General features: G+C 41.1%; 1 protein-coding gene across 1 annotated transcript; it reads right to left on the bottom strand.

The window, feature by feature from the left end:
• Positions 1-1,170: 1,170 nt before the first annotated feature.
• Positions 1,171-11,051, bottom strand: mau2 (MAU2 sister chromatid cohesion factor). The gene is made up of 18 exons (XM_086116308.1): positions 10,799-11,051; positions 10,387-10,470; positions 10,140-10,235; positions 7,896-7,990; positions 7,600-7,627; positions 6,503-6,658; positions 6,213-6,359; positions 5,555-5,645; positions 5,376-5,479; positions 5,217-5,294; positions 5,068-5,133; positions 4,883-4,966; positions 4,010-4,059; positions 3,690-3,767; positions 3,497-3,608; positions 3,142-3,232; positions 2,856-2,983; positions 1,171-2,465 (listed from the first exon to the last, which is right to left on the bottom strand). The coding sequence occupies exons 1-18, from the start codon at positions 11,030-11,032 to the stop codon at positions 2,391-2,393; spliced, it is 1,797 nt and encodes a 598-aa protein (XP_085972434.1). The 5' UTR covers positions 11,033-11,051; the 3' UTR covers positions 1,171-2,390.
• Positions 11,052-11,363: the final 312 nt, after the last annotated feature.

Genomic DNA, 11,363 nt, shown 5'->3' with positions numbered 1-11,363 from the left:
AAAGAGAGAGAAAATCCAGGGGAACCCCTCTCCTCAGTCCGCTGCCACTCCGGTTGCTAATGTGTGCCACCACAGGCGACGTCATGCTGCATTCATTGACACCTCGGAAATGTTTAATTTCCAACTGCTCCGGTGTTGGGAAAACATGCCTTCAGAGTTGTACTGTACTGAGTTTGCTAATTAAAAATAAAGTATGCAAATAAATCGAAGGGTCATTTTCATATAATTTCAGCAATAATGGTAATGACTGCTGGAAAAATATCAACTTCATTTTTATGCCACCTTAAAGTTATTCGTGAGTTAAAATTTTAGGCCTTAACAGTAAAGGCAATCCTTGTCAAAAGAGCGAAATGATAATAAATAGTTATAAATATTTAAGACAATTTCAAGAATTCCTACATATTGTGTGAATGCAAAATGGCAGCTACTTCAGCTCACAGATCCCTCTGGTGTATGACAACATTATGAAGGTCTGTTCGCTTTCATTAACAGTAAAGACAGCTTGAAGATGAACATTTGTAAAAGAACCTCAAAACCAAACTCTTAACACGCCAGGATGCATTTGCATTAGTTTTCATAGAAATGTACCATTTAGTTAAAAAAAAAAAAGATTTACCATCTTCAGTGATACGCGGATTGTTGTTATTCGCGGGCCGGCCCTGGCACGAACATTCGCGGCAGTCGACTTTCACTGCCAATTTCCGAATGTCGTTGAAATGGTAAGTGGTCGTCAGTGCGACCTCCAGTGGACATAATTAGCAACAACAGTTTTATTGAAACATTGCCATGCGTCCTGGAAAATAAGCCACTGCAACCCACATCTGCGAAGAGAAGCATTTACACACACTATTATTTACTTGTGCGACCTCCAGTGGACATAATTAGCAACAACAGTTTTATTGAAAAATTGCCATGCGTCCTGGAAAATGAGCCACTGCAACCCACATCTGCAAAGAGAAGCATTTACACACACACTATTATTTACTTAAGAGTTTAATCTTATAAATGTTTGAAATGTCCTTCAACATGGCAACATTCCACATATCTTTTGGAACACCACGACACACACAGTACATGTAGGAGTCATATCGTACCTGCTTTTTGGCCACATTGTTTAGTACTGTTTTGCATAGACACTGTATTCATATAAATAAATCAGCAATAACGAAGTTTGTTGTTTCATATTTTTTTAATTGGAAAAATTATTGAAAACATCATGAGCATTAAAAACATATTCATTGATAGAGTATAACGAGTACTCGAGCTTAAAGTGTGTCCTTAACAGAGTGCCTTAAATACCAAGCGTTGAAATCTCTACATCGTTAGGGCTAAAAATACATGACACTTTACTAAACTGACTTTATAAAATGTCGCTGTACAATAAAAGGTTTAGTGAGTGGTGACTCCATATGCACAGACTGTAAAGAACACAATTGAGTCGAACTAATTGTGTCAAAATGGGAATTACAAAAAAGTATGTAAAAAAATGGACAAGATTGGAAAATTATGGATTAAAAAAAAGCACATGATTTGTAGAAATTAATATATTATAGAAATGGTGGGGGGGGGCGCAAAATGATATAAAACATTGCATGGATGTTGGATCCATACACAATGAACACTAAACTTTCATAGAAATGCACCCCAACTCTAATTTCGCAAAAATGCAACATTCCAAATGATTATTTCAGGTGAAAATATATTACAGGAGGTCATTTCACTTCTCTATTATGGATTTTGTGCAAAAAATATCTACCAAGTATATCTTACTCGCAAACCCAGGTCAGGAACTAATGTACAATGAATCCAACATCAGTAACTTCCATGCATATGAAAACAAAAAAAAAAATGAAAGCATGATGTCAAATATTTAACAACAGATACAAAAATATGAATAAATAATTTTTTTCTACATCTTTATTACCCTCCTGTCTACCTATCGCCCTGTCTTCCTGACAAATGAAAACGAAAGCTGGAAAATCGAGAGGGGCACTCTGGGTGAAGTGAAGTAGCTCTTAAGTGGTGCGGGGAACCTTACTGTCACGTTAGCTACAGTCCTTTGAACAGATGTTTATGATCATATACTAAAGAGCTGCTATTTGTTTTTAGAATTGAGAGGGGAGAGAGACATAGGCGGCCCACCCCTGCTCGAAGCTAAACCAGCCCAAACGTCATGCCTCGATCCAACCAGACGACAACAGTAGTGGTAATTGTTTTTACAGCAAATTAAAACCGTGATAGCAGTGAAACAGGAAATTACAAAGTCACTTAGATCGGGATGAAAAATGATCTGGATAGCAACTTTTTAAACTACGTTTGTTGTGATAATGTACCAGCAGCAAACACGCACTCACACTGTCACACATACACACACAGCCCCCCTCCCTCCCTCATAGTAGGCTTGCGAGGCTGGTAGTGGGGCCGTTCTGGGCTTGGATCTGGACAGGAGGGGGGCCGTCAGTCCACTATGAAACACAAAAAGAAGCAAATATTACTTTATACATGTTTTGAAAGCATCGCCGAGCCTTCAATTCTTATCTGGTTGACTCCTAAGCTATTCTTGTTTTATTTTTTTTCTTCACATAGGAAATAACCTGAATTCATTTGTTACAGGTTCAAACTGCTGCTAACATAAAATCACTTGAAGTAGGAATACTAATTTATCATTCCTAACTTCTGTATCATACAAGTGTAAAGAGAATTTCTATTTCTTCTTTGCCTCCGCAAACTCAACCATTGAGACATCTTTCCAGATAATTTTGGTTAAACTCAGAATTTTTCAAGTTATCGTGCTTTCGACTTTCTGAGATTCTAATTTAAGAGCATTGGTGAGAGATGTGAAGTCCTCTACGTACACTAATGAGGTTGTGCTCAGGGAGGCTGCAGGCGGCGATGTGGTCTTGCAGCAGCTGTTGGGAGAAGTTCTGGTGCATCTGAGCTGCTTCGTGGGCATCCATGGTGTTCCCCAGCGCCTTGTTCAAATCTGTACGTGAAAGGCACGGAGAAAAATACATTTGAGGTACGGCCAGCTTCTGGAGCTCAGATGACGTCCATGCCCTCAAAAAGGACATTCAGAACACAGATTATGTTCTGCAAAAAAATAACAAAATAATAACAATTGGTGAAATAAACGTGAAGTACCTTTCAACAGCGCGGAGGACCAAAGCTGCACAGACATATCAGGAATCTTGCTGGCCAGCTGCATGGCCGGTACCACCATGTTATTGCTTTCCTGCATGGAACAATGCAGAAATTGTGAAAGCCGCTTGTGGTGATTGAGACACTGTGTTTATGAGGGAAAATTATGTTTTTCCCGAGAGGGGGGGAAAAAAAGTATTGGCCATCGGAATTGTCATATGACAGCATAAAATCCTTCAAAATAGAAGGGGCGAGAGAAACGAGAATGAAAATCAAATGTGTCACCTGTTTCTAAGAAGACATTGCAAGTAACTTTAACAACCCAAAAGAAGCATCCGGATCAGTAACTGAGTCTTACTCTGTGGTTGCCCAGCACATAGAAGATGTGGCCCAGCAGAACCAGCGAGCAAGCAGTTAGTCTGTTCAGGTCCTCTGCATTAGACATCTTCAGGGTTTCTCTCAAGAAGCGTCTGGAAAGAGAACAACAAGAATGTGAAAGTGTCTCGGGGTTGAGTCACGAGAGAAAAAGAAGGGGAAAAAAATCCTCCTACTTGGCTTCATTGTAGCGGCCTTGGAAGAAGGACAACAGTCCCCGGATGTAGAAAGCAGCTGCGCGGAGGCAGTGTGAGCTGACCAAAGACCAACATGTTATTACAGCTGCATTGCGCTTGACAAAACAAAAGTCTCTTTCGCTGCTGAACATTACACTCACTCAAAACGTTATTAGATACACAAGCAAAAATGTATATTTATATTTCTAGAAAAACAAAAAAAACAAAAAAACAAAACCGTGGTAGTTGTCAGTCTAAAAATAAATACAATTGCCTGATAGAAGGTCGAGAGACCTTCAACAGGTTCAACGTTATCTTACCTGACTGGGAAGTTGTGGTCTGGGTTTATTCTCTCCAAGAGGCTGTACAACTGCAGGAGAGAGAAATATCTAAATTAACTATCTTACATGGTTTATTCCACTAATATTCTCCAAAATACCCTGAAATCTGGATCGAGTGTCATCAATTGAGCTCGTCATTTATAGCGCTCTCTGGTGGGCAAATTGTCCTACAGGCAAATGTTCTCAACTTGGGCCTCGTCATGAATCAATTGCAAAAGGACTAAAACACATCATTTAAATGTGCAAAGTTCATTTTAGAGTATCCAACCATTCTCTGTACAGTTCATACTCGCGGGTGTGCTGCAGGTTATCCAAGTCAGCTGACTTTGGGCGAGAGGAGCCAAGAAACTAACCTTTGAGGCGGGATGTACAGAATTAACCAGTCGGCCATTCATAAAATAATATCGTGAAAAGGAGGTTTGAATGGAATAACACACCTCCGCGCACACAGAACATATTTGATAGAGTGTACCAACTTTGACCTTCCTGTGCTGCCTCTAACTTCGGCTCCGACTCCTCAACCTGGTACCACACCGAAGTCAGAATCAGGTAAGTCAATCAATAAAATAACTAAAGCTAGTCAGTGGAATTTTGCTGCTAGGATAAGCTGTGGAGAAAAAAAATTGACGTGCTATAAAAATAAAAATGACTGCAATTTTGGAATCTGCATGCCGATTTTAGTTCTAAACAGCATAAAAATCGAACCCAACAATTTTTTCCCCCCTCAAATTGTACCCCAGTGTGATCGGTGACAATTGGTATGTGTGTACCCCGCTTCGCTCACAGGATCAGTTTGATATTTTTCTTTTCCACACTGTATACTTCAAGTACACTACGCCCTCACGGTCATACCTCTTGGTGTCTGTTGCCTTCCCGAATGTAAACGCTGGCCAAATTGGTGACGATGTAAGTCCACAGCTCCTGGTGCGTGGTGAGCTGCAACACAAAAGACACACATTTGAGTCAGCAGGAGCGGACGCCACATGGCAGCCAGGAAATCATCCAAATGCGTGCAGCAAAAACGGGGATGCGCTCACCCGCAAGGCCGTGGTAAACTGTGCCTCTGCATTATCCATGCAGTTTACAGAGATGCAGTAGAGGCCCTGAAAGAAACATACATCAAATGACTCCTCTTTATACCTAAACACGACACCAGGGGTGCCAAAAAAAAGGTTGATATACTCACTAATAAAGTGTGGAGCTGTGCAGCATGGTTGGTGAATAACCTGGGAGACTGTTGGCAAAGCTGACACACCTGTGAGATCTGGAAGGAGAGAACAAGCGGTAGGGAGCGTTCATTTTGCAGCAAATAACCGGAACATGCAGAAACAGAGGGAGGAAATACCTCCTGTAGCGCAGTGGCCTTGTGGCCTGTGACAAGCCTGCACATGATGATGTGCTCCAGTAGAATGACTTGAAAGGTAGAAAGGATGGGGCTGCAGTCCAACACTATCATACAGAAATCAAACGATGTAATGAGGGGCGGTCCGCTACCATTGTTTAGAAAAAGCACAACGCACTCACTTTTTAATTTCTCAAGTTGCATTAACGCCTTGTCTGTGTACTTCTGTGCTTTCTCCAGGTAACCCGCTTGCATGGAGTGCATCACTGTCACCTGTCGCCAAGACGTCATCACATCGGACGGTCAATTAGAGGTCAAGGAAGTAAAGACGGGGGTACTTTCTTTGTCATTTGCGGCACTTATGAAAAGGATGTCCTACTTTTGTCAATAGTTGACGGCATATCACACGGGTGTACTTCGCTAAATCTCTTTTTAGTCAGCATCCAAGGATTCTAAAAAGATGTTTGTACCATCCCTAACTGCTACATTAGCTTCTCGTCACTTATGTTCTATTTTTGTGGGGTTTTTTACATTTTATATTACATTTGTGTTTGTTTTGTTTATTGTAGTCGCCTGAGAGATGACGCTAAAAAATGAGATGTGTGAGCATCAGTAACTCATTCAAAAATAGTTTTTATTGGAATTGTTAAAATAATACCTGTAGGAAAATTACTGCTGTCAATTAAAGCGTCTGTCAGGACTGGAGTAGACCAAATGATTTCTAATGCAACTCATCTCAATCGTAAGTGTTTCGAAAGTCAACCCGTGCTATATAAACGTTTGCGGTTAACCATTAAGGCAGCATTGGTAAGGGCAAAATAAATCAAGTGCAATGCTTACCAGATAAACAAGGACACACATGTGCTCCTTTGGGAGCCAATGAAAGAGGTCAGCCGGGTTGCTGGGAAGAATCTCGTCATCGTGGAGTGTCGAAATGGTCTGGATGCACTGCTGCAGTTGCTTCAGACACGGCTTCACACTCTTCACCTGAAGGGACATGGACATGATCCAATCAATACATCATCCGAAGAAGACATCAGGAATATCCGCACAATCTCATATGACCCAGTACGAGAGCTGCATCTAATATAACGAAGCAACATTTTGATTTGACACGGTCCCGAATGTACCTGTCCAGCATCCAGGTAGTGCGTGACCTGCAGGACCAGGAAGAAGACTCTGAGGGACTCCTTCTGGATTGGGTTTCCCTGCCAATTCTCGACGATGGTTCCACACAGCGTCAGCAAGGGATGAACCTCGCCCAGCTTCCTTTCCATTAGCAGCAGCTGTTGGGCAAGGAAAACGTCACTCGGCAAAAAAAAAAAAATCATTTAGAATCATTTGATAATTAAGAAAGGCCAGTAAGAGAAAAAAATGGTATAAAGAACTGATAAGGGTTATAATTACAGGATTAAGGATTAAGAAAGATGAGGAAAAGTTTGACATTTTACAGAGATGAAGTAACAGAAGAAAATGTAATCATGGGGCAATAAAGAGCTTTTTAATTTAGTAACTTTTAACTAAATTTTAATAGAAGTAACCCAACCACTTTTTAAACGAAGTAACCCGACCACATTGATAAAGAGAAAGTCGTTACAAAAGAACAGTTGTTTAATGAGAAAAACTAAATCACACGTCACAAAAATGGAATGCCTTGCATTTTAAGAAAAAAGTGGCAAGACGTTTCATGGCAATTTCATTTTTTTGTGGGGGAGAGGAGTTTTATAATATATAAAGAGAAACAGCCGCACATTACGTAAAAAAGTAGCAATTTTATGAGGACGAATGTTGTACATAGAAAACAATGAAAAAAATACTCGTATGAGATAAGTTGAAATATGAGGAAAAAGCTTCATTTTATGAAAAAGTCGGAAAGAAAATGACAAGAAACAATTGTGATGGGAAAATAAGAGTAAAATATTTTCATTGTAGTTTTACAATAAGAAAAAAACATTTGGGACACTCGTGTAATTAAAAGAATGCCGAGTCAATAAAAAGTCTTATCCAACAGCCAAGGAAAAAAAAGTCATAATTTTCCTGGAATGAAGAGGCAATTTATGACTAAGGAAAAAGAAAACGATGATATTCGATCCTGTAACATGACTATTGGACTTAATTCTTCTCATAATAACCCAAACTTATTTTTGACGCAACATTACTATTCATTGCCTTCAATGTGCCCTTTGTAGGCAATTCTGCAACGCCACCAATAGAAGTTTTGACTTACCATGCCTTTACTGAGGAGAAACAACGCCCTTGAAAAGACAAAAGCATCAGGTCAGCATTCCTCACAATCAGTCAAGTGAATCAATATTTATGTCCACATAATTAAATGGGGCAGCGTCAATACACATTTCACAAAAATCAATCGCGGCTAAGAAAAGATGACAAGGTTAGACATTGAACAATTGCGTTAAGATGAACATTTCTTCTGTCCACTTTGAGGACGTTTCAATGGCCAAAGGACGAAATAAATCTAAAAATGTACCAGATTGCACTTGTAAAACGTTAGCTGAGACGTACCTGGTGTATTCCGAGCCCACCACGCGGGCGTACTCCGCGCCGACGCCCAGCAGGTCACACGCTGACACCAAGTCTTTCTCCAGTGTATGAAGTTGCTGGGAAACAAGAAAATCCCTTTTGTGAAAGTTCAGCAGTTTTCACCCTCACTGTTCTGTTTCGGTCTGAATGACGCAGACACTGAACAGGGATAATCCACCCGGCAAATGTCCACCTTTGGAGGTCATATTGGAGCAGTGTGGAATCATATATTCTACAGTGTCGTAGCTGTGACTTATGTGTGGCCTTAAAAGGCGGGACCAAGCCTTGATGAGTGACATGTGCGACAGTGATGACAGTCTAGTTGGCGATTGTTGGTTTAGGTTAGCGACTAGGCTGTTACTTGGCTAACCATTACCAAGCCTGCGTGCTGAGTGTCTTGGCATCAGTTATGGGTCAGAGATGCTCATGTATGAATGTGCTCATTACCAGTTTCTTCTGCTCTATTATTTGATTTCGAGGGCACTGAGGGGCTGAAACAATTCATGACCAGTTGCGGGGACATTAGGGTACATTTTAACAAGTGGTGGGAGGCTATATTAAATTAGCTAATTAGTTGCTTTGTGTAAGTGATTGCAGATGCTGAAAGTAGGTTGTGTAAGACAGTTCATCGCCACTTTATCTTCTTTATTACATGTGAAATAATTCTAAAATTTGGTAAATTTCTTTCACGGATTGTTTCCCCCTACCGTGTCGACATATTCGTTTTCTTTTTTGTTATTTTTACGACAGAGAGTTGTGCTTGCTTCCGGAGCAACAAAAGCGCTGCAAAGCTGTGAGGTGAAGATTTTTATACCTTAAGAGACAAAACGTCGGATGCTATTGTTAAAAGATGGGTTTATCAAGACAGATTCTCATGCACCAACCAAATGGCGACAGGCTCGCAAACTAAGCAATGAAGCATGAAAAACTGCCCTCCCTCCCAAAAAAATGCATGGAATATTTCCTTTTCAACATCTTTATGCAGTATGCCTTTCTGTATAAACTGCAACCACAACAAAATTGCAGCGTAGACTGAACTAGTGTGACACTGTCTCCAGGTGTTGCATAACTTGATATTTTTTCCCCATAGTTGATGCTATTGTGATGAAAGGCAAGACCAAATAATTCGCCAACGACATTGCTACTTTTTTTTTTGTACAATGCAGCATGTCCTCAACCTTTTCTGTGCTGCTTGACCGGTTTTAAGTGAAGACATATTGTGATGGACTGACACAGAAACAAATGTAAGCAAATATTAAAAATGCAAATCATCATTAAGGTGATTGTCGGTGTTGTAATTAGTGGGAGCCCTGCAAATATTTAGCTTTAAAGAGTCCTATGTTGTGTTCCATAGCATGGCATGTTGTAGGACAAAAAGAAAACATATTTTCCCCCTTTTTATTTAACACGTACTTTCAATTTTAGGACAGACTTGCATATTTTGTTGGTGGCCATGCTATATAACTTCAAGGATGAATAAAGTTCTTATTAAACGGTTGTTGTCCACACATTCTTTAGACCTAACATTTAGGCAATGAAGATGGCACTTCACTTGGTATTGCTGCCCTCGTACCATGCTGGCAGTCCTGTGGTTCCACTGGTCTAAAATGTTTGTGTACTACAGACAATCGGAATAACAGAACAAGTGAGATTGACTGCTAAAATTATCAAGAACCTTACACTGCATACTCTCACACCCGCTCAGATATATGGAGAAAATGTCACCTTGTCAACCTGACATTTTCCTGCCCCTCAGAGTGATACTGTCTGGCAGAGTGTCAATCGCCAGCAATGGTAGCAGACAAGTCAGTCGAAAGTCCTGTATATTGGCTGATTGGAAGACGGGATGCCAAAAACACGTGTGTCAATAAGTCAACTTCAAGCTAGAAGTGGAGTAGTGAAGCCGACTCGGCGATTCATCTATCCAATCCCTAATTGTCCCCACTAGACTGACATGGCGCCGACATTTAGAAGAAAAACAAGTGCAGTGCTCCCACTTACTACGGCAACTACAATCAATGTAACGGTGAGTTGTATTTTTGAGAATGTTTTAATTTGCTTACATGCCAGTCCATCAAAAGATCACCCTTCGTAAGATCCGGTGCATGTTATAAAAAAGGTGGGAGACCACTTCTACAAAGAGCTGGTCATTAGGAAGGATGCAGGGTTAAGGCTTTAACTTGTATGCTATTCTGACCATTCTTTCATCCAGAATTTGATACATACCGCCAGCTGGAACAACAGCCTGCAGTGCCAATATGGTGTTTGTTGAGAAATTTGGATGGCCTTGCGTAGAAGAGGTTTTGCAGAGTCCACCAAATTCTGAAAATGGATGAGCAGTTACAGCAGATGTGAATGAATCCGAGGTTATTCAATGCAAATACAGCGAAGTAACACGACTGCAATCAACACCACCGTGCAAGCTTGTGTACTGGAGTGGAAATCCTCAAGTACATCAACGTCTCAATATTACCTGTTGGCAGAAGAGTTCCGATAAAATGCTTGCAGCCTCAAACTTGACATCTTCGAACTGAGGAACTTGCTGGGATATATACCACTGCAAGAGAAGAAATACAAACGTTATTACAGTCCGAAGTCACCTTGTTGTTGTTCTCTGTAATATTGGACCATCTAGAAACCCATTCACAGCTAATTATGTACAGCACCTAAAAGAATGAAAGCGCCTGACTGGGGACGAACGTGTCATTATGTAGTGAAGCAAATGGAACAGTTACAAACTAGCGATAATGCGACGAACTGACAAATGTAAACGAAGCGCTTAAAAAAATGCCTTCGGTCTTTCGTTGTTTCCCCAAAGTGTGGCCTACACCCGCCGGCTCCGCCGCTGCATCCCCGCTCTTTCCTAGCTCATTAAGCCGACTCACCGCCTTCTCCAGGTGGCTGCGGGCCAGATCGCTGTTCTTGGTGTGGTGGTAGAGGACCGAGCCCAGCTGGAGATGCGTACGGGCCTCTATCCTCTGTGGCGGCTTGAACTGGAACACAGCCTGGAGACAATGGACGCAAAGGCGGATTTTGGGCGGACTGGAAGTTCGGAAATGCTCCGCAAAGCCGAGCAGGGCGAGGTACCAGCGCTCCGGGGCTTCTACGTTTGACGCCATTTTCCCTGACAACAACAAGTTTTTCAGCGCTCACAGGCCAGGCTGCTGGGTTGCCAGGTGCTGACTTTGAGAGCCCTCTGTCCCAGCTACTATGTCCAATTCGTCTCCCCTTTAGTTTTCACATTTGTGCATTTCTTAATTTTTTTAGTCATTACAGTTTACTTTTGTCACGAATTCACAAAATATAGCAACCTCAGAGGCTATTAGTGTTTTTGAAGGAATATATGCAGTGCTGATACAAGTCTCCACATCCCTGCTGAAAAACTGAGACCAAAATCAATCATTTCACTAGTAATGTGACTTGTGCAATTTTGGAGAATTGTGAACAGTT

This window comes from Hippocampus guttulatus, chromosome 7 (genome assembly GCF_054856545.1).
Source record: "Hippocampus guttulatus isolate MCC_2025c chromosome 7, RoL_Hgut_1.0, whole genome shotgun sequence".
NCBI lineage: Eukaryota > Metazoa > Chordata > Actinopteri > Syngnathiformes > Syngnathidae > Hippocampus > Hippocampus guttulatus.
This window is presented reverse-complemented; position numbering and strand designations above follow the sequence as displayed.